Genomic DNA, 22,665 nt, shown 5'->3' with positions numbered 1-22,665 from the left:
GTCTTGGCCTCACTGTTTCTAAGTTGAGATGTAATTTACATAAAACAGTAAAGCACAGATTTTAAGCGCTCGGTTTGATGAGCTTTAACAAATGCCAACCCCATTGTCTAGTCTTTTTTACCTTGTATGTTAGGAGTGTTTGAAAATGACAAGAATCAACTTGAAATAGCTTAAGCAAGAGAGGAAATGTATTGCAAGGAACTTGAGGACAAGGATATTGTCCTGCAAAAGGGACTGGAGCCAGGAAAGCCTTTTTTCTACACCTCTGCTTCCTTCTGCCTGCCTCCCTTCCCAGCACATGGTAAAGGTTCAGTAAATAGTAGCTCTATTATATCATTTTTGTATATCGTATTTTACAGTTATCTCACCCTTTTAAATGACTATGTGTTTTCTTATACATATGTCCCATAATTTATTTAAACAGTCATGGACACTTAAGTTGTTTGCAGGCTTTTCCTGTCCAAACTTTATAATGGTGACTTTCTTCATTCATTTCTCACATTATCTGTATCTCTTAAGGTAGTTTGCACTTTCTTCTTTGGCTCATAGTTAACTATGCACGGGGGATCCTCTTGGATTTCAACTGCTTGAGGGTCCAGCTTCATGTCTGATTCATTTTTGAAAGCTCAGTGCCTAGCTTAGGGCTGTCCCATGTAGTGGCTGCTTAGTAAAGGCTGACTGTGCTTAAGGAAATGGATCGGTCCACCACTTAGTGCGGTACTGCTCAGAACAGATCGTCTCCATTGACCAGGCACTGTGGCAAGTGCTTGGGATTTACGGGAGTCTGCCTGTAGACCCTTCCCTCATGGGATTTCCGGCCTAGTGGGGAAGCTTGATAAATCCGGTGCTGGAGTGGCTTTGAACCACCTGCTAGGGGCATGTTATGGATGGAACTGCTTTGAGCCCAGACACAGGAGGCCTGTCAGGGAGCACAGCACAGGTTTAATGTATGTTGGGTCTTGAAGGCAAGACTTAGACAATGGAGAGGAAGGAGGTGGGCTTCGGAGAGGGAGGGTGGAAGAATGGCCATTCAGGGCCACAGGGGCGGCAGGTTTGCTATTTTATTTCCTCTTGGCTGTTTTCACTTGTCTTTTGGGCCCGCTCTAAGGGGCAAGGCAGTGCTCTAAAAATAAATCTGTTAGGTCTTTTGAACCAGGCAGAAGCAGGTCAGTTCTGTCCTCCAAACGGAGGAAATCTCACCAAGAAGATGAAGTTGAGCTGGTGCTTAAAGACTGCCTGTTTGGCAGGGGGTGCTAATCCCAGAATTACTGAGCTTTGTTCTCAGCACCAATGTTCAAATATAAATTTAGCTTTTAAGTCACTTTGCCCTATAGCATGCTGTTGAACTTTTTGTTTTGGAAATATCCCAAAAATGTACATAAATCAAAGTTTACAGTTTAGACCATTTCCCTTTCATATCCACACATTATGTTTATGCATGTATATATTTAAGAGCGTATATACTTTAATGTATCATTTGGTCTTCTTAAAATAAGACTTTTATAGCATATGTCATGTTCCCATTGATCTAAGATTCTCTAGGATTTTAGGATACTGCAGCCTTTCATCATCAACTGCAAGTAGCTCTTGCATTTAGTTTTCTCTGACCCTTGGTCTGTGTTGCAAACTGAGTGTTGGACTGATATGTTAGACATCGGCGACCTCTCAACTTAAGGAAACCCTTTGTGGAGGCTTTTGAAATAAGAATTACAGTCTCCTAATTTAGCATTATTTTAACTTAGTTTTAAAGAGTTTCTTAAAGAATTATATATCTATCAATATATAGAATATTCCTACGTCTTTGTTTTTGGAAGAACGTTCTTAGACTGTGATATATAATGTATTTTGTCTCACCACACAGATAACTTCAGGATAATATTTCTTAGATATCTTTTAACAGTATGTGGTATAATGCCGTGTGTTATAAAGGCCTTTCCAAGATTATTGTTTGCTCCCCCCCCCCACACACACACACACAGTATTCTTTGCACAGAGTCAATGTTAAAAAATTATTTTAGGGACTCCCTTTGGTGGTCTGGTAGTTAAGACTCCAAGCTTCCAGTATAGGGCACAGGTTTGATTCCTGGTCTGGGAAGTAAGATCCCACATACTGCATGGCGAGGCCAAAAAAAAAAAAAAAATTATTTTAGAACTCAGTGCTGAGAAAAGATTTGTTTTTCCTGAGGAACTGATATACTTATTCCTTTCCAATACTGACAAGTATACTATTGTTGGTGTTTCCTTTTCTGCTTTGACTGCCAGGAAAATCCAGAGGCAAATTTTAAGTTCATTCATGAAAGATTGTTAACCTGCATGATTGACATGTTTATATTTTTCTTCTTGGTCCTGGTTTTCTCCATTTAATGTTATTCATTGTAGATGATATATTGTATATACATTGCCCTAGCTTGTGTATACTGTTATATACTGTTATACTGTATATATGGATGCTGTATGTACTGTACATATATTACATTACTGTATGTACTGAAGTATAAAAGAATAAGTAGAAACTAAAAAGTTTAAACCTAGTTTAAAGCAATGTATATACGTTTCAGCCAGTATTGTTGACAAGCTAGCCAGTCAGCCCCCTGAATACAAATTCTAAAGGGAATCTCCTTTGTAGAGCTTCTCAGTCAGGGACTAGCTGGTGCCTCATGGGTTTCTAGTTACCTTCATGGAGTGCTAACTTTCTCACTTTTCTTCCTTGGCATAATTATTTAGCTCTCATTCTGTTGATCTCTTTTCTGCTTTAAAACCACATGCTCCGCCTTGGGTGGGGTTGGATAAAGTCATTACTTGATGTAGGTTGGGCATTGATCTTGGATTGTACAGCTTTGAGGAGCTTTTCAAGGTGAGTTGCTGGAGCAGGCGGATATGAACATGCAGATCTAGATACTCGAGGAATCCACCCAGGAATTATGTTTCATCGTTGGCCTCAATTTTCAGTACTGACTCCTCAAATTTGTTTGATGGCTGTAATCTTTGCATTCTGGAAGCTTCTCAAAAGGAGTCCAAGAGATCCTTCCTATTCTAGGTACCTCTCTGGCCTACCTGTCTCAGGGTTGTTTTATTTTTGGCCTTGTTTGAAAACTGTCAAGCTCTTTAAAAAAAATCCTTCAGTAAACCATAAAATGAAAAGAAATTGAGTTAATCTGTTAAAATGAAAGCTGAACACTTCTCTGCTCCGCTGCCTGCAATCTCAAAGGAGCCTCTTCTTTTTTTTTTAAATTTTTATTTTTACTTTATTTTACTTTACAATACTGTATTGGTTAGGAGCCTCTTCTGAATGAGGTGTCTGCTGGTGTTATTTCTCACTGACTTTTACCTTGGGCCCAAATTGCTCCTGAAACATCATACCAACAAAGGTGGGTTTCATCGTGCTTGAATCAGATGCCAAACCTCTGCCTGCTCCATCAGAAGCGATGTAGCTGTATTAATTCCATCAACAGTTTTACAGCAGAAGTTTTCTTCTAGGTTAGCCAATGGGCATGCCTCTTAGGAAGCCTCTTTTGCTTCTCTTCTCTACAACCTTAAGTGACTTCTGGCTCAAGGCCCCCCAGATCTCCTGATGGCATTCCACAGGGATTTAGCTGCCTGATGTGAAATCAAGAGGCTGCCACTCTTTTCTGTGCCTCCTTTGCTTCCCTCAAATATTGGGAGAGAGACAAGCTTCCCCAAACCTCTGGCAAGCAGTGTAGAAGCAGAGACACTGTCCTCCAAGATCTGCTTGTAACTCCTCCAAATGTGATGCTGGAGTGGCAGGTGCGCTTCCACTGGGCCCCATTCCTGAGAGGCTTGGCTGGTGCCAGCATGCCATTCTGCTGGCAGCAGCTCGGCTTGCCCAAGAGAGGACGTGAATTGAATAACCCTGGAATTAGGCTGGAAATTCCGAGTGACGGAAATATCAATCTGGAGATATAACTAAGGTAGAAACAGCCAGAGTACGTTTTCATTGGCAATTGACTGAATTTTCCCAGGAAATCTATTGGAATTCCATTTCTAAGATGGCATGGGTATTTCCTGGAAAAAGCTGAGCACTCATTTAGAAGTGTTTTCAGTTTTCCTTGAAAAGAGTAGAAGTGGTTTGCCATCTGTCTTGCCAAGATGTATCAATAAAGTCCCCAGGACATTTCTTGGCTCTAGAACTCCATGTCGAGGAAGAGGGAAAGCCAAGCTGCTCTCTGGAGAGGGCCTAACACCTCTGGAGGTCATGTCCGTGCCTTCAGAAGGTAGCAGTTGTGTTACAGCGCCATAAAGAGCTTTGCAGTCAACCAGACCAAAGGTTTGAATTCGCCACTCAACCATTTATTAATATCAGCTGTGTGACCTTGATGAAAAAAGTTAACTTACCCTCTGAAGCTTTGTTTTCTTGTCTATAAAGTAGGGAATTTCATGGCTGCGTCACTTTGCTGACAAAGGTCCATATGGTCAAAGCTGTAGTTTTTCCAGTAGTCATGTACGGATGTGAGAATTGGACCATAAAGAAGGCTGAGCGTCAAAGAGTTGATGCTTTCGAATTGTGGTGCTGGAGGAGACTCTTTGAAGAGTTCTTTGGACTGTAAAGAGATCAACCAGTCAATCCTAAAGGAAATCAATCCTGAATATTCTTTGGAAGGACTGATGCTAAAGCTGAAGCTCCAATACTTTGGCCACCTGATGTGAAGAACCAACTCATTGGAAATGAGTTTTTTTCCAATACTGGGAAAAACTGATGCTGGGCAAGATTGAAGGCAGGAGGAGAAGGGGATGACAGAGGATGAGATGGTTGGATGGCATCATCGTCTCAATGGACATGAGTTTGCGCAATCTCCGGGAGATAGTGAAGGACAGTGCAGCCTGGTGTGCTGCAATCCATGGGGTCTCAAAGAGTAAGACATGGCTTAGAGACTGAACAAAAACAACAAGGTAGGGAATGTCAATGCCAGTTTGCCGTGTTTTTCTCAGTATCAGAGTAATGTATGCAGAACAACTTATTCAGGGCCTTTGCATGTATTGGATAGATGTCCAGCTTTCTTGATTAAATCAGTCTCTAAGTTATAAGCTCTGAAAAATCTGAAGAGTTGATTCCCCTAATTTAAAAAATCTTTTTAAGAGTTTTACTGGGATAGAACTGTATTTTAGACTACATATACTCAAAGCGTGTAAGTTGGATGAATTTAGACATATATATATATATACATTTGTGAAACCATCATGACAATCAAGATAGTGGACATATCTTTCATCCTTAAAATAGAAGTTTCTTGTGCTTGCTTGTAATCTATTCTTCCCTAACCGTCCCCTCCCAGTCCCAGGCAACCGCTGATCTGCTGTCACTGTAGATTCATTTGAGTTTTCTGAAATTCAACAGTAAGTTCTCTCCACCCTTCCTCACCCTCCCTCTGTCCTGCCTTTGTTCCACATTGATTTTGACATTCGTCAGCATTGTTGGGTGATACAGGAGTTTGTTCCTTTTCATTGCTGACTGGTCTTCCATTGTGTGGATATACCACAATTTGTTTATCTATCCCCTTGTTGATGGATATTGGTTTTATTTCCAGTTTGGGGCTGTTAACACATAAAATTGCTGTACTCGATCAAGTGTTAAGTCTGTGTGAACATACAGTTTCATTTCTCTTAGGTCGGTACCTAGGAGTGGTATACCTAAGTCATCCGTTTTAATTTTTGAGAAATTTCCCACCTATTTTCCAAGGTGATTATATCATTTTATATCCCTAAAGCCGTGTGTAAGGAGTTAAGTTATCTTCATCCTCACCAGTACTCGTTATTTTCTGGCTTTTTGATCATAGACATCCTAGTTGGGGTAGAGTTTCTCATGGTTTTGATTTCCCTAATGTTGAGCATCTTATCAGAAGTACATGTTCAGCATGTTCTTATTTGCCATCTGCATATGTCTTTTGCTCATTTTTTGGTGTATCTTATTAATTTGGAAGAGTTTTTTATATATTTTTGATATTCCTTTGTCAGATATATGTTTTACAAATATTTTCTCCCAGTGAGAAAATTTTTGTGACTTTTTATTTTTGTCTTTTAAAAAGTCAGTTTTTTTTAAATGAAATCTATTTTTTTTTAATTTGATCTTTACAGATTTATTGGCAAAGGAGCAGTTTAAAATAGTATTGTAGCTCATGCTGTTGGAGAAGGCAATGACAACCCACTCCAGTACTCTTGCCTGGAGAATCCCATAGACGGAGGAGCCTAGTAGGCTGCGGTCCATGGGGTCGCTAAGAGTCGGACACGACTGAGCGACTTCACTTTCGCTTTTCACTTTCATGCATGGGAGAAGGAAATGGCAACCCACTCCAGTATTCTTGCCTGGAGAATCCCACGGACAGAGGAGCCTGGTGGGCTGCCGTCTACGGGGTTGCACAGAGTCGGACACGACTGACGCGACTTAGCAGCAGCAGCAGCAGCTCATGCTGCTAATTGAAAAAATCTTAATATCCATCTGATTAACAGTCCAAAGCAGTGCAGCCCTGAAAATGCGTAAGCAATTTCATTTATGAAGATATCAGTGCTAGGACTTCGGTGTTAAAACAACTCCCTGCCACCCCACCTGCCCTTGTTTGAAGAATGTGCATACCATTTGTTTGAGATTTATACCTTCACTTATTTTTTGAACAGCAAGAACATGTTCAAACAGCTCACTTAGCTTCTGCAGTTTGTTCTTCTTGTCATCTTTCTTCACTTTCTCATCACCTTCACTTAGTGCTGCTTGTCATGGATTTTACCAGTCCCATGAGTCATAGCCTTGCTGATGGAGTTCTCCTGCTTGACTCCTTATTCTTTGGACAGAAGTTCTGTTTTCAGTGAACTTTCCCTTCTTTTTTCTTACTTTCCTTTTGGTTGCCCCCCGGCAGTTTCTTGCTCAGTCCAGATAAGGAACCATGCGGATGGGCATGTCCAGCATCTCAAGCCGGGCAGCACATGAGAACAAGGGTTGAGAGGATTCTCAACTGAGAAGCTGCCCTCAGAATGTCTTAGTCGCCCTTTTCTGTGTAAAAGAGAAACATTGCTGGAATCCTGTGTCCAGTCTTTTTGGGTTTTGTCCTTCGGTTTACTTTTGCTTGCCTGTTTTTAATTTTTTGTTTTGAAATAATGACAGATTCACAGGAAATTGTAAGAAAAAAATATATATATATTGAAAGGACTGATGCTGAGGCTGAAACTCCAATACTTTGGCCACCCCATGCGAAGAGTTGACTCATTGGAAAAGACCCTGATGCTGGGAGGGATTGGGGGCAGAAGAAGGGGACGACAGAGGATGAGATGGCTGGATGGCATCACCGACTCCATTCACATGAGTTTGGGTGAACTCCGGGAGTGGGTGATGGACAGGGAGGCCTGGCGTGCTGCGATTCATGGGGTCGCAAAGAGTTGGACGCGACTGAGCGACTGAGCTGAACTGAACTGATACACACAGGAGATCCTGTTCACCCTTCATCCCACCTTCCCTAATGGTAGCATCTTGCGCAACTGTAGTGCAGTGTCAGCACCATGAAATTGACATTGGTACACTCATGGACCTTATTCACATTTCACTAGTTATACATGCACTCGTGTGTGTGTGTGTGTGTGTGTGCGTGTAGTTGTGTGCCATTTTACCACCCAGGTAGTTTGTTGTTTTCTTTTTTAAAAATTTTGTTTATTTAGCTGCTTTGGGTCTTAGTTGTAGCACACGGCATCTTCCTCCTCCATTGCAGCCTGCAGGGTGTTTTTTTTTGTTTTTTGTTTTTTTTAGTTGCAGCATATGGGATCTAGTTCCCTGACCAGGGATTAAACCTGGGCCCACTGCATTGGGAACTCAGAGTCTTAGCCACTGGACCGCCAGGGTAATCCCTACACAGGTTGTTTAATGTACTGCTTCACAATTAAGATACAGAACTGTTCCATCACCACAAAAGCTCCTTCATGATGCTACCTTCTAAGAACCATCCCCTCTTCTATCCCCAGATGCTAACGCCTGTTTTCTATCTTTGCAATTGCATTATTTCAAGAATATTATATAAATGGGATCATATAGCAGGTAATCTTTTGAAATTGACTGTTTTCACTCAGCATAATTCCATGACAGACTGTCCATGTTATTGCCTTTATCAGTGGTCTTTTATGAGGCCAAGTAGTATTCTATAGTATGGATGTTCCACTGTTTGTTTAACCATTTATCCAGTGAAGAACATTTGGGTTATTTCCAGTTTTAAGCTGTTGTGAATAAAGCTACTATGAACATTTGCATACAGGTGTTTGTGCAAACGTAAGTTTTCATTTCTTTGGGATAAATGCCCAAGAGTATAATTGCTGGGTCATATCGTAAGTGTATTATTAGTTTTGAAAGAAACTGCCAAACTGTTTTCCAGAGTGGCTGTACCATTTTATATTCCAGTCAGCTGTGTGTATATGGTCCAATTTCTCTTCATCCTCACCGCTTTTTGGTGGTGTTACTATTTGTCATTTTAGCCATTCTAATAGGTGTTTAGTCATGTCTCGTTGTAGTTTTAACTTTCATTTCCCTAATGGGATATAACTGTAAATGTAAAGATGTAAACTGTAAAGATACTGAACAACATTTCATGTGTTGATATTTCACCTGTATATCCTTTCTGGTGAAATGTCTGTTCATGTCTTTTGCCCATTTTCTAACTGGACAATTTGTTTTCTTATTGGTAAGTTTTGAGAGTTCTTAATATAGCCAGGATACTAGTCCTTTGTAAGATATATAGTTTCCAAATATATTTTTCCCGTCCGTAATTTGCTTTTTCATTGTCTTACAGTAGGGCAACAGATTTTAATTTTATGAGATGTAGCATATCAATTTTCCTTGTATAGACTGTACTTTTGGCATCAAGTCTGAGAAATCTTCACTCAGTCCTAGGTCCTGAAGACTTTCTTCTGTTTTTCATCTAAAAGGTTTATGGTCTTATGTTTCATATGTAAGTCTTTGATCCATTTTCGGTTAATTTTTGTGTAAGGTGTAACATTTAGGTTGAGTTTCTTCTTCTTTTTTTTTTTTATGGCTGAGTAGTATTCTATAATATGGATATTCCACAATTTGTTTAACCATTCATCACTGAAGAACATCTGAATTTGTGGATATCTAGTTGCTTGAGCAAATATATGTTGAAAAGGCAGTCATTCTTTGACTTAACATCGGAAAGAATGACTCCTCCCAATTTGTTCTTTTGCAAGGTTGTTTTAACTATTCTAGGTCCTTTGCCTTTTTATATAAAGGTTAAAGTTTTGTTTTAGGATGAAGTTTGTTTTTGTCAACAAAAATCTTTGCCCAGATTCTGATAGTAATTGTGTTAAACCTATAAATCTTTGTGGGCAGAATGGATGTCTCTACGATATTGATTCTTCCGATCCATGAACATGTTAATAAGTCTCTCCACTTATTCTGGGTCATCTTTATTTCTTTCATCAGCATTTGTAGCTTTCAGCCTAGGATCCTATTCATATTTTGCTAGATTTATACCTAAGTGTTTCATTTTCTTCGCCAATGTTGATGTTTTTAATTTCAGTTTCCACATAGTTATCGCAGAGCTTTTGGTACAGAACTGTGGAGTAGTCTGAGGTTTTTATGTTCATAGCAAAGGAGAGAAGAAGAGTTGGAGTTTGAAACTTGAATCACAGGCATTTGAGAACCAGGTATGGGGAATTCCCTGGTGGCCTAGTGGTCAAGACTCAGTACTTTCACTGCTGAGGGCTTGGGTTCAACCCCTGCTCAGGGAAGTAAGATCCTACAAGCGGCGCGGCCAAAAAAATATCCAGAAACCCACCAAAGGAAAAAACCACAAGGTATGGAGACAGTGTATATGTGTAAGAGCAGACAGACTGGGTTCAAATCCCAGGGCTGACACTTACTGGCTTTTTGACCTAGGGCCAGCCATTTAACTTCTCTGAGCCTATTTTCTCAGTTGTCAGAAAGGGAGAATAACCTCCTGTGCAGATCTTTTGTAAAGCTCTGTGATTTTATATATATATAAAAGAGTTTTACATATATATATATATATATGTATATATGTATATTTAAACACACACACACATACAAGCCCTGTACAGGTCTCCCTATATCTTTATTATTATTTCTGGCCACAGTGGAATCATCGTTTATGATCCACAAATGCAGAGGCAAGTGTACCTGCTGTTAAGAGCAGCAATCGTTTCTTGAACCACTTCATGGTGCTAATTTTCAAGGATGTGAAATTTTGACATAGCTCTTGTCCTCAAGGGGCTTATAATTTTGTTGAGGAAGGATGCTCTATGTATAAAAACTCCAGGACTAGGCATTCCTTGTCCAGTCCCAAATGTGTGGTGCAGAGAGTGGGTGCACCAGAGAACTTTCTCTTCCTGGGTTTTGTTTGCCCTGTTTGTACCCTGTTCATCAGTGTGGCTTCTGGTTGTTGTTGATGAGAGAATGTGTGGAGGTAGGAGGGGGTGTGTACAGATTTAGGGGAAGGGGGTCATGTGGGAATATGTAATTAATTTTTATACTTTCCCCAGTAAACCATCGACCCTTTTTATGATGTCATGAGGGATTCCTTAATTTTGCAGCTGCTTCCTGGTTACGTCAGAGGGGAGCCTCTCACCCCACAGCCTGGAGCTGCGCTCCTACAAGAATTGGAAACAAATGAAGTGCTGAATATCTAATGGCTTCCACAGGGAGAGCCCGTTCAGACTTCCCAGGCCTCCTTCTGCAAGGTCTTCCTCAAGTATTTCTGACCCCCTGAAGTGTCTTTGTTCTGGAAAGACAGGGCTGGCCCAGAGCCAAGTGGGCGGGAGCCTGGGGACTCTGTGCCGCACAACCCCCCTCCCTCCAGGTGTTCCACAGTCCCAGTTTCTGCCCGTCTCCTGGATCTCATTTGGTGGGTATTTCCCTTGTTGGGATCTCGGGATCCTCTGGAACCTGCCAAGATTATCAACGAGGGTCCTTCCCTCCCCACATCATCTCTATCTTCTCTTCTCTTCTCTGTTCTCTTGATTTTCCTTCCGCAGTTTCTCATATCTATGCATGTCTTTCAGTTCCCTCTCCCACCTCTCTTCTAAGAAAGATGTTACATTTATTTGGCATTATAAAGTTTATGAAGTGCTCTACATGTAATTCCTCTTCATTCAAGCAAGTTCATGTCCTCCTAGCTTCCCAGCCTGTTTGCCTCCCTGTCACTTTTTTCCAGCTACGCTAATCTATCGTAAATGCTTTAGCTAGATTTAGCGAGACCTCCTCACTGCCTGTTGGGTCCAGCCTGTTTGCTGCCCTGGCATCGCAGGCCTTGTGCGATGGGTCCCTATTTTATGACATGCCGAATATAGTGCTTGCTGTCAGAGTACGTGCCTGGTGTGTCTCTACCTGCGTGCCTCTTTAGCACGCTCCGTCTTTGTTCATCTTTTGCAGCATGAATGTGCTCTCTTCCATGAAACCTTCCGTGATATACACTAGCAGGAAACAGAGAAAGCATGTTATTTCCGCCTTCCTTATGGAATGCCATAATACATGGTCTTGAATTACAGTTATGTGGGTGTCTGTGTAGTATTCTTGTCTTCCTCATTAGAATATCATCTTCTCATGGACAGTATCCTGTTTTCCATTGTATCCTCCACAGTTGGGCCAAATCAACAACTGTGGAGTCAATGGGAGAGGTCACTTTGTCGGGAGGTTGGGATTTCCTTTGTCCCGACATCTACCCGCTTGCTAAGAGAAAGTTAGAGTTTAGAATCCTAGAAAATCCAGAAGGACAGTAGGGTCTCAGAGAGAAGACATTCCCTCCCATGTTCCTGTGTCTTGTCTTAGACACATTTTACTCAGGGATACGTCCTGGATTGCCTTCCACCCAGTCAGCCTGCATTCTGCCATTGTGCGTGAATATAGTTTGTTTGGCTGTATTGGTGCCTGATTCTTCTGACTCATTCATCATCCTCTCGAATGATGAATTTTATTCCCTGGGGAATAAAGTGATGCCCTGATGGCGTGGACATCTCTGCTTTTGCTGTGAGATTTTTGTCTGGTTCCTATAGAAGCAACTGCCTCTTCCACCTCCCTGTCAGCCAGCAGCTGCCACAGGGAACTCTGTGGCTCGAACAGCAGCAGTCAAAAGATGCTCTCACTGCCCACTTCCTGTAGACGGGGAGGTTTTGGTGGGCTGCTCAGGAGCGGTGCCAGCTCTGTGTCTGACTGGTGACTGACTCATGAGAAAAGCAGCCTCATGTCTGAAAGATAAGAGCCAACAAATCGCCTCCAGGTGGTGGTAGTTTGGAGGTGACTGACCATTCATTTCCTCTCCCTGGGAGGAGCCGGTGGGGACGGAATCGGTGAATAAGTGGTCTTGACTGCATTTTTCTCTGGCTGTTAGTGAAGCCGCTGAGCAAACAGCTGGTCCTCTCTACTGGAGTGGCGAGTGGGCCCCAGTGCCCCCCGAGTGCCCTCTGTGGCCATGGGGGTGTCAGGCTTGTGTGTCATCTGCCCTGTGTCTTCTCTTTGTTACTCCTCTCATTCTTTTGCTAGGAAGTTAGCTGTGTGCGCCAGGCAAACTCTGCTTGTCCGTTGCTGCCAGACTATTCCGTGACCAGCCAAAACCTCAGCCCTGCTGATCTGATTTCCTCCAGATCTCCCCCGACCCAGGAATCGATCAGAAGTGATGGTTCTGAACTGCGGTCCCTTGGCCGGGCTCCACGGGTCTGGGCAGGTGGGCCTGCCTCGCCTCCGCACCACTCCCCTCTCCCCCCTCCCGCCTCACTCCCATTTCCTGCAGGACACCGCTCTGCCATCCTGGAGCCGTCAAGCACAGCTTTGCTTTGGCAGCACCGTCGTGCACACACGGGTGGGAGAGGGGCCGTGTTTATCACTTTTCCTGGAGATTATCTGTTTAAGCACTTCTCTGACAGTTACAATAACAAGGGCAGTGTGTTGTGTTTCCCAGCAGAAGGACACTTGCTGTTGAAAGATGTATAGCACTAATTAGAAATACATAACATCCGGCCACATGGCAGCCTTCTCCCGGCCGCTCCATTTCCTGATTTCATACAACTTTGACGACAGTTGGTTTATGTTTTCCATGAATATGTTCTCAGAAAAATGAGAAGGTCTCCCCGTTAATAGGAGTGAGAAGAGTTTTTCTGCTTGAGCAGGTATTTGGCCAGAGGAATCGTGGGAGCCGCAGTCACCTGCCCCTCTGAGAGCGTGTGGGAGGGGTTCAGACTTCAGGTGACTCTCTGGTACGAGATATTTCCGTCTGACTTCCTCAGCCAGAAGCTTTTCCCTACCCCCTTGAACAGGCCTGCTTTTGGAAAGAAGGGGAAAGGCCGTTTCACAATGTTAATGAGTTCCTCAGCTCATGTCAGGCTCCAGCCACCTGACACAAAGCCAGAGGAACCCAGGCAAATACCAAGGCAAACAATGCTTTTTCCTTCCCCGCCCCGCATCACTTGTTGGCCTGGCCCAGCCCCCTCCAGGGATATATATGGGCCTCTGTGAGGGTGGCGCCAGTTTCCTAGGCCTCACCTGGGATGGGTGGGCCTAGGACCCTGGATGCTGCTTTCCTGCCCACTTGCATCCTGTGGGTCCTTCTCAAGGACTGGCATCTTACAGCTTCTAGCCCACAGAAACCTAAGTGAGGCGGACAGCATCTCCTGAAGATACAGTAGCATTTAATACATTCCTCACTGGAGGCACGGGGTCTGAGTCACCATGGTTACCTGGGGGTAATAAATAACCCATTTGGAAGGTCCTAAGATTGCAAGGACCCTGTGTTATTTGTAGCTTTGTATGTGTGGGTGCTCAGTGTGTGCTTATGGCACCACTGAGCCGTGGAGGAGGACAGGCCTTCCAGAAGTGTTCTGTGTGCAGAGCTGACCAAGACCCAGGCATTCTGATCCCCAGAGATAACTGTGGTATCACCACCTACTTGATCAGCACAGGACAGCGTACTGATTTGTGTTAATACCTCCCTATCCATCAGACCCAAACACAGCAGGGAATGCTGTCAGGCCCTTCCTGGGGAGATGGAGGGGTGAAGGGTGAAGGGTGAGGTGATGTAACCATGGCCAGGGGCGGAGCCATCAAGCGGCTGCCTTTCAGCTGCAACCCTGAGAGGTGGTTGATCCCTTCCAGACATAGCAGAGAGGCTCCAGTGGTCGCTTCTTCACCTGGTCCCCAGACCTTCCTGTAGGACGCTTAAAAAAGAGCCAGGGTGGACTCCCCAGAGGCCTCAGTGTTGTTGTTCCTAAGCAGTTGATTCTCCCCTTGAGTCTTTGCCTTGTGCACTTTGAGAAGGAGTCTAACCCAAGGTTGCCATTTGTCATAAAAATAGAAATGGTCTTGGTGAAAGTCATCTCTCTTTGCCCTGTCTTATCTTTATCAAGGTTGATGAAAGTATCTTGTTGTAGTCCCGGCTTCTGCCAGTCCTTGGAGCTCATACACCCACTTCCATGTCTTCTGAGGGCCTTCTATGTGCAGGTAGCGTCTGCCTATGCCCAGAAGTTCCTGTAGACAGAGGAACCTGGTGGGCTGCAGTCCACGGGGTCACAAAGAGTCTAACACAACTTAGCAACTAAACAGCTTCTGCCCAAGATGTCCAGTTGATGAGGGGACACTAATGTGTACTCTGTGTCATCTGCCAGGATGTGGCCTCCACTCATCCTCTCCTAATAAGTCCCTCTGTCCAGGACTTGTTCTCCCGCTCTGGGCTTTGTTGCTAATTAGAGGTGGGCTGCTGGCAGTGCTGGGCAGGGGCCTGGACTGGGCCAGGGTGATGTGGAGAGTGCCGTTGCCTGTTGTGAGCATGGAGGGGAGAAGCTGGCAGCTTCCCTTGGGATGGATTCCATGTCTCCCCTTTCCCTGCTGTCCATCCTCCCTCTGCTGGGCCCTTGGATGCTCGTTTCCTGTCTCTCTAGCAGAGGTTTAGGGCCTTACCAGAAGAAGAAGGAGACTGGTGATCTATTCTAATCACATGGATTGTTACCACTTCCTTGCTGCCTGCCACAGTTGAATTGAAAAGTTCGAGGCTGACATTTGGGACCATTGGGCATCTGGCAGGCTGGTGGGAAAACCACAAAAGAAGAATTGCTACACTGATGCTAGTCATATGTTGGGACCTTCTGAGCAGCAGCCTGTTCCTTCTCACCCCCAGGGCTTTCTAAAGTGGTTTTGGGCTGGCTTTGCATACTCCAGTCATGTTTGCTCCTGTGGCCAAGACGGTTAGGAATAACTGTGGTTGTATAGCATCTCCTGGAGTAAAGACTTCAATTAGGCCCCATTGAAAAGCCGAGTGTCAATGAGGGGAGAGGCTAGAGGGCTCCCCCTTGACTTCCGAGGTTAAAACGCAAGCAGGGACAGAGATCAAACGTGCAGCTCATTATGCTTTTAACACTTGGAGATTCTGAGAGTTCTCCGGTATTACAGGAGGAATTAACAGATCAGCTGCTGCCAGACCAAGCGAGCCTGGCTGTGGATTCTGCCTCCTGCGCATAAAGGGGTCTCCTCCCCTGGGGCTGCAGCCTGGCCTGCTGCCTTCCGCTTGTCACCTGTTTCTCTCAGGGCTGGATGAGGTGACCGTCAGGGAGGGCCGCTGACAGGGAGCAGGTACGGACAGTGGTTTGAGGGTGTATGTGCTTGTAGCTCCTGTTAAAGGATAGGCCTGGCCCCCGCCAGGGTGGCTCCTTTCCCTGACCCACAGCGGGAAGGAAATTGGTCAGGCTCAGGAAGTGAGGGGCATAGACTGCTAATGTCAGAGCCAGGTTTATTTCTTAGCCCTAGAGGAATGAATAGGTGAAAATTAAAACTAATACTTGCTTAAGTGCTTATTATGTGCCAGGCACTGTCCTTTATAAAATTTGACTCATTCAGTGAAAAATATATTGTTTCTTAAGTGTCGTGTGTGTTCTCTGAGGAGGAGGAACAGAGAGAAGGTAATGCTGGAATCAAAGGACTTCAAGAAAATGACTTCTAAATTTGTGTTTTTCTGATCTTAACTGGTGACTGTATTCTTGCCATCTATGCATTAGAGAGACTGAGTTAATATGACTTCCTGTTCACTATGGGTTCATGTCGTCAGCAGAGAGCATGCAGCTTGGGCTCCGACTGTACGCCTGGGGTAACTGGTCTCGGGGAAGTGGTGTCAAACAGTTTATACCAGGGAGCCCTATAATCACCGTATCAGGCACTTACCACATGCCAGGCGTCACGGTGAGCGCTTCACGTGCGATCCTCTGTTTACCCTTCCGACTGCCCTTTGAGAGTGGGAATCTTTCAGCCCCAGGCTCAGGTGAGGAAAAGGAACTCAGTGACATGATCAAGGACTTCAGCCCCATAAGGTGGGGAGAGGCACCCTTAGCCCCCAGGACGCTGATGGACTTGCCTTTCCCCTCCCCAGACTGCTTCTCGGAGGAGTGTCGCTCTGTGATCCAGGAGCAGGCTGCAGCCCTGGGCCTGGCCATGTTTTCTCTCCTGGTGCGACGCTGCACCTACTTACTGAAGGAGTCAGCCAAAGGTAAGCAGACGAGGGCCCCTGACTGGTGGACCTTCCAGCTCCTGGGTCCTGTCCAGACACGCTCAGGAGGCCATGCTGCGTTCTCCGTGTCTTCTCCCCCTACTCTGGGCTCCCTCTTGCCAGCGTGCCCTCTTCCTTTTGCCTACCTGACTAGTCCCACTTTCTCTCCGGCCCTCCTTCCGTTTTATGGAAAGGAGAGGAGACTTCTTTCATCCTCTCTCTCTCTTCTCCTTTAACAGGATTTTCAGTGCACCTCTGAACTGCTGAGTGTTCACGCAACTTGAAAAATGAGTTTTCCTTGATGTCCGTAATTGATGTTTTGGTTTCCCCCTCTCTCTATATGTCCCTCTTTGTTTGGTACCCAGTGGGGGCTGTAACTGCTGTGGACCAGACATCTCCAGGAGACTCACTGGACCAGATCAGGGACTCTTTCTAGCCCTTGGTTTGAGCAGTGTCTGCATGTCCTTTAAGTCTGCCCTTAGAATTCTAAGCTTGACTTCTGGGCCATGTAAGGCAGGGCTGAAGGGTGCACCTTTCTTTCAGCTTCTGGATCAGTTGCGATGAGTAGTGAGGCCCCTCTGTTGTGCCCCAGCCACATCAGCCTTTGGGAGTGCCTTTAGCCACTGGGGCCACCTGTTTAGAGGGAGGGAGGTTAATTGGTTAGAATCTCAAATTTACAGAAAAGTTTTGTGAATAATACTCTCTTACTTACCCCTCACCCAGACTCCCTAATTGTTAACATTCTACCACACTTGCTTTAAGTTATCTCTTTCCATACATACACATATACGTATTATTTTCTTTATGAACCATTTGATCATAAGTTGCAGACATGGTAGCTTCCCTGCCCTGCCCCTTCCCTCACCAGATACTTGACTGTGTACTTCCTAGTCACAAGGACCTTCTCTTACATGACAGTACTGTTATTACAGTCAGGAAGCCAGCGTTGATACAGTACTATTATTGAATCTACAGACCTTACTAAGTTTGTATCAGTTGTCCTAAAAAAATATTTCTTTCTGGTCTAGGATCCACTCCAGGATCAGATGTTGAATTTAGATGTCGTGTCTCTTCATAGCCTCCTGCAGCATGGATGGTTTCTGAGTATTCCTTTGTTCTTCATGCTCCTGACATGTTTGAAGTGTGCAGAGCATTTATCTTATAGAACGCCCCACTGTTTGGGTTTCTCTGGTGCTTCCTCACCATCATGTTTGGGTTGTTCCGTTTGAGCAGGAACCCTGCTGCCATGTCAGTGCTGTGCTAAAGGAAGGCTAGAGTGGGCGTGGATGGGAGGCTGGAGGCCAGGACAGCGACCCTGTCGCCAGGCCGCAGGTGGAGCACAGGCAGCTGTGTGCAGGGCAGACCCAGTGCACTGGTTCCCTCTCTGTCCTGCTTTTCAGAATTCTCTTAGGTGCTGGCATTTGTCCTTCGCTTCTGGGCCCAGCTGTCCTGTGGACGTGGTCTCCCTTCCCTGGGAGCTGGCTGCCGTCCCAGTGCCCCTGGCCGCGCGGGGCCACTGCAGACCTAGGCCCAGCTCTGACCCTTTGCCTCTGCAGCTCAGCTGTCCTCTCCTGAGGGGGAAGAGGATCAAGATGACATCAAGGTGTCCTCCTTTGTCCCGGACCTGAAGGAACTGCTCCCCAGTGTGAAGGTCTGGTCAGACTGGATGCTCGGCTACCCAGACACCTGGAACCCTCCGCCCACCTCCCTGGACCTGCCCTCACAGTGAGTCAGCCCTGCCCGCCCGTGTTCCCACAGCCGCTCCTTGGCCTGCTGGCCTGCGTCTCCGCTCTTCACTTGAGCTTGGGTGCTCCCCTTCCGTGAACGCCTCCCAGGGCCCCTGCTTCCGCCTGCTCTCCGGTCCACTCCTCCCCCTCCTCCCAGTCTCTCTCTCTCTCACTTCATGGCTTGCTCTGTTTTGCTCCTTGCCCTTGATCTTGTGAGTTTCCACTGTGCACTGCTCACGCTCACCGTCTCTGCAGCTACCTCCCAGGTCTGGGTGGGTGTCAGTCAGTGTGTGTGAGGCCCTCTCTGTCTCTCCCTTTTAGTTCGTCTCCGTGCATCTCTCAGGCCCTTGCCACTTCTCATGCTGTCCTGCACACTCTGTCTCCCCACCTTCCTCTCACAATGTGGTGGTGTGTGTGGGGGTGAGAGCATACAGCGCTTGCCACTCACTGCATCCCCACCCCACCCCCACTCACTGCATCCCCACCCCCTGCGCAGTGCACCGCCCGCTCACTGCATCCCCACCCCCACTCACTATATCCCCACCCCACCCCCACTCACTGCATCCCCACCCCCTGCGCAGTGCACCACCCCACTCACTGCATCCCCTCCCCATCCCCCCACTCACTGCAGCCCCACCCCACCCCCACTCACTGCATCCCCACCCCCCTGCGCAGTGCACCACCCCACTCACTGCATCCCCTCCCCATCCCCCCACTCACTGCAGCCTCACCCCACCCCCACTCACTGCATCCCCACCCCACCCCCTCACTGCATCCCCACCCCCACTCACTGCACCCCCACCCCCTACTCACTGCACCCCCACCCCCACTCACTGCACCCCCACCCCCTCACTGCACCCCCACCCCCACTCACTGCACCCCCACCCCACCTCCCTCACTGCATCCCCACCCCCCACTCACTGCATCCCCCCCGCTCTCTGCATCCCCACCCACCTACTCACTGCATCCTCACCCCCCACTCACTGCATCCCCACCCCCCCGCTCTCTGCATCCCCATCCCCCTGCTCACTGCATCCCCCCCGCTCACTGCATCCCCCCACTCACTGCATCCCCCCCGCTCACTGCATCCCCCCGCTCACTGCATCCCCCCGCTCACTGCATCCCCCCGCTCACTGCATCCTCCCCCGCTCACTGCATCCCCCCCACTGACTGCATCCCCCCCGCTCACTGCATCCCCCCCTGCTCACTGCATCCTCCCCCGCTCACTGCATCCTCCCCCGCTCACTGTATCCCCCCCACTCACTGCATCCCCCCCGCTCACTGCATCCTCCCCCGCTCTCTGCATCCCCATCCCCCCAGCTCACTGCATCCCCATCCCCCCCCTCACTGCATCCCCACCCCCCCCACTCACTGCACCCCCATCCCCCCTGCTCTCTGCATCCCCATCCCCCTGCTCACTGCATCCCCATCCCCCAGCACATCCTGCCTCGTTGCCCTGGCTCTAGATGTTGGTGTGGGGAAAATGTGTGTCTGCTGGATGTCTCTATGTAGATCTCTTTGTGTGTCCATATGACTTTTTCTCTCTGTTATTAAAATTATGGTAAAAAATATATACGACAGAGTTTGCCATCTTAACCATTTTTAAGTCTACAGTGCATCACGTTGTTGTGCAACCATATAGAGCGATTTCTTGTGTTCGTAGCAGTGTGTGTGTGCCTGTTTGGGTCTGGTTGTGCGTGTCTGGTTGTGAGGGTTTTTTGGTGGGTGGGTGTGTGTGTGTGTGTGTGTATGTATGAGTGGATTTGTCTGTTGTAGGCTCTTGGCGTGCCTTTCTATGTCTGTGCGTGTCTGCGTGCTGTGTCCATATCTGTGTCTGGGCCTCTTTGCAGGGTCCCTGTGTCCCCATGAGGACTCTGTTGCACTGTGTGTCTGACGCCCTGTCTCTGTTCATACGTACGTCTGGGCCCGTGTCAGTCCATCTCTGCTTTGGTCCTGCCCGCGTCTGTCTCTGTGGCTGTGTCCTGTGGGAGTGTTTGTGTATGTTCCTGGGTATCTGTGCCCAGGACTGCCTGTGCCCTGTCCATATTTGTCTGTGAGTGTGTCTCTGTCTGTCAGTCTTGGTCTCTCTGCTGGGGGCAGGGGAAGTTTGCTGTATATGTGGGCCTTCCTGTGTCCATCTACCTGCCTCTGTCTGTTCCTCCTGCCTGTCTCAGCTTCTTCCCACCTGCCTCTTCTCCTGCCTCCCTCCCTGCTGTTTGTGTCTGTATCAGGGGTCAGCAAGCTGTGGCCCATGAGCTAAGAATGGTTTACATTTTTAAATGGTTGAGAGAAAGATCAAAAGTATAAGACTTCATGACTTGCAGAAAGTATATGAAAAGGGATCCTGAAAAGAGCCCATAAAGCTGTATTGTAACACAGCCATGCTTGTTTGTTTACCCTCTGTCCACGGCTGCTCTCGCACTGCAGTAATAGGGCTGAGCAGTTGTGACAGAGACCACACGGGCCGCAGAGCCAAAAGCACTCACCATCTGTCCCATTATAGAAAAGGTTTGCCGCTCCTGCTCCATATCCATGTTCCTGTGCATCTTGTTCTTCTGTGTGTTCAGGTCACCGTGTGTGTGTGTGTGTGTGTGTGTGTTTGTGTTTGCCTAAGAGTGTCCTAATGTGTGTGCACCCAGGCGCCTATTTCTGGTCAACTCTGTTGACTGTCCATTTCTCTCCCTCATTCTTTCTCTTTCCCTGTTTCGGTCTTTCCCTCGGCATTTTTCTGTCCGACCTTTCTGTCTCCCTTTCTCTCCCCGCCATCCCTCTCTCTGCCAGCAGTTGTATTGGGGTCTCTGGCAGGTGTGGTACACGCACGGTTCCTTCAGGCTCTGTGTTGGGCGTATGCGTGTGTTTGGGAGCAAGCATGCATGCCTAGCGTCTTCTCGTTCTTGTCTAGCGCTCTTCCCTGGGAGGAGGAGAGTACTGGAAGGACGACGATGGGTGGCTGGGATGGCCCGTTTCTAGGGAGTGGGGGGGTGCTTCTCTGGGCTGGGCCAGCTGTGCCGTGGGGGTCTCCAGGCTCCTAGGCAACACACAGAGGTTTCTGGCCAGCAGTTACCAGCCTTTCCGTGTGGACTGGAGAGTCTGATTCTTTTTTGCCTTTCCTTCCTCATATTTTTCCCTTGCTCCTCACCCCAGGAAGCCACCCCTGGACCATTCAGCCTGCCCTTCCTAGGACCCCCAACTCTGGCTCTGTGGGTGATGCTCAGAACACCAAACAAATCTCTGCATCTTTGCTGTGAACCCTCTTAAGTTTCCAGGATGCACTCCAGGCTGAGGCCCCAAGAGCCAGAGTTGAACCCTGAGCTGGGCAGCTGCAGACACACAAAGGAGCAGGCTGATCTGGCTTGGGGCAGCCGGTTCTCAGCAGCATTCCCTGAAGAGTTAACATGTCAGCCTCTGACTTTTCAGGCCATTAATCTGCAGTGCCGACTAGGCAGTTTGTAGTTCTGGAAGGAAACTGACAAGGAAGGACTCTTGCTCACCAAGTATCTCAAGCCGCTGCTTCTGAGCATGTGCAGGGTCACAGTGTCTTCCTCCCTTTCCCTTGGCCTAGGGGGAGGCAGACCATCTGCTCCTGGAGCTTGGGCCTTCCCTGGGTCACTCCACCTCACAGCCTTAGGTATGGTCGACCCAGGTCGTTTCCCCATATCCTGGCCATCAGGCTGGATAACCTCTCTGCTGCGACCCATCTCCCTTCACCCCTCCTCCCTCTCCCACCACCTTGGCTTTTGTTTGGCTGAGGAAATGGAAAGCTCACACAGGAAGTGCTGGGCCTCATCTGCTCGAGGTGCTGAGTCTGTTTTCTCTGTGGATGCTGGAGCAAATGGACCATTGCCGGCTCATGCGAGCTGCTGCCCATCTTTGGGCAAGGGCTCAGACTGCAGCTGGGCACGTGGTCCAGGCTGCGTCCACCCCCAACTGGCCTTCACCTCCAAGGCCACAGAGAGGCAGACAGGGCTGGGATGTGTGAAGCAGATTTGCTCAGTCTTTTCAGACTTTCCTTCACAGGGATAGCAAATCTGACCAAATAATGTGAATCTCATTGCTTAGTAAACAAGTTCCTGTAGCTGTTAACTTACTCTTTGGTGAGTCCAGACCAGGCTGGAGAAGTCAGTGTGCTAGAGAATAGAGTCCTTCCTGCACTGTCTGCCTTTGCAGTCAGAATCAGTGGCTGGTTGTCTCTGGAGTGCAAGTTTAAGCATAGAGGAGGGGCCCCGCCATCCCAGGGCCTGACCACAAGGTACGGTGGTTTGAGGGCTGGTGCCACTGGACAAAGCAGACCTGGTCTGACCATCACCCCACCTCATAGCCTTCAGATCCAAGCTGTGGAAAAGTGGAGTAAGAATTTACCTGCCTTCTCTCTGGTTTCTCATATAACCTCCTAACACTCACTGAATGGATGCTATAGTTGAGGGATTGGCAGGGTCTGGTGGTTCTTTTCTAGGTTA

The 22,665-nt window shown here is 47.2% G+C and overlaps 1 protein-coding gene across 2 annotated transcripts in view; it reads left to right on the top strand.

Moving 5' to 3' along the window:
- Positions 1-22,665, top strand: part of SMG6 (SMG6 nonsense mediated mRNA decay factor) — a 200,378-nt gene that overhangs the window by 76,364 nt on the left and 101,349 nt on the right. For both annotated transcript variants that reach the window (XM_069603023.1, XM_069603024.1), the window contains exons 11-12: positions 16,365-16,481; positions 18,038-18,206. In XM_069603023.1, the coding sequence (XP_069459124.1) occupies positions 16,365-16,481; positions 18,038-18,206 (286 nt within the window). The remainder of the gene's footprint in view (positions 1-16,364; positions 16,482-18,037; positions 18,207-22,665) is intronic.

This window comes from Ovis canadensis, chromosome 11 (genome assembly GCF_042477335.2).
Source record: "Ovis canadensis isolate MfBH-ARS-UI-01 breed Bighorn chromosome 11, ARS-UI_OviCan_v2, whole genome shotgun sequence".
NCBI lineage: Eukaryota > Metazoa > Chordata > Mammalia > Artiodactyla > Bovidae > Ovis > Ovis canadensis.
This window is presented reverse-complemented; position numbering and strand designations above follow the sequence as displayed.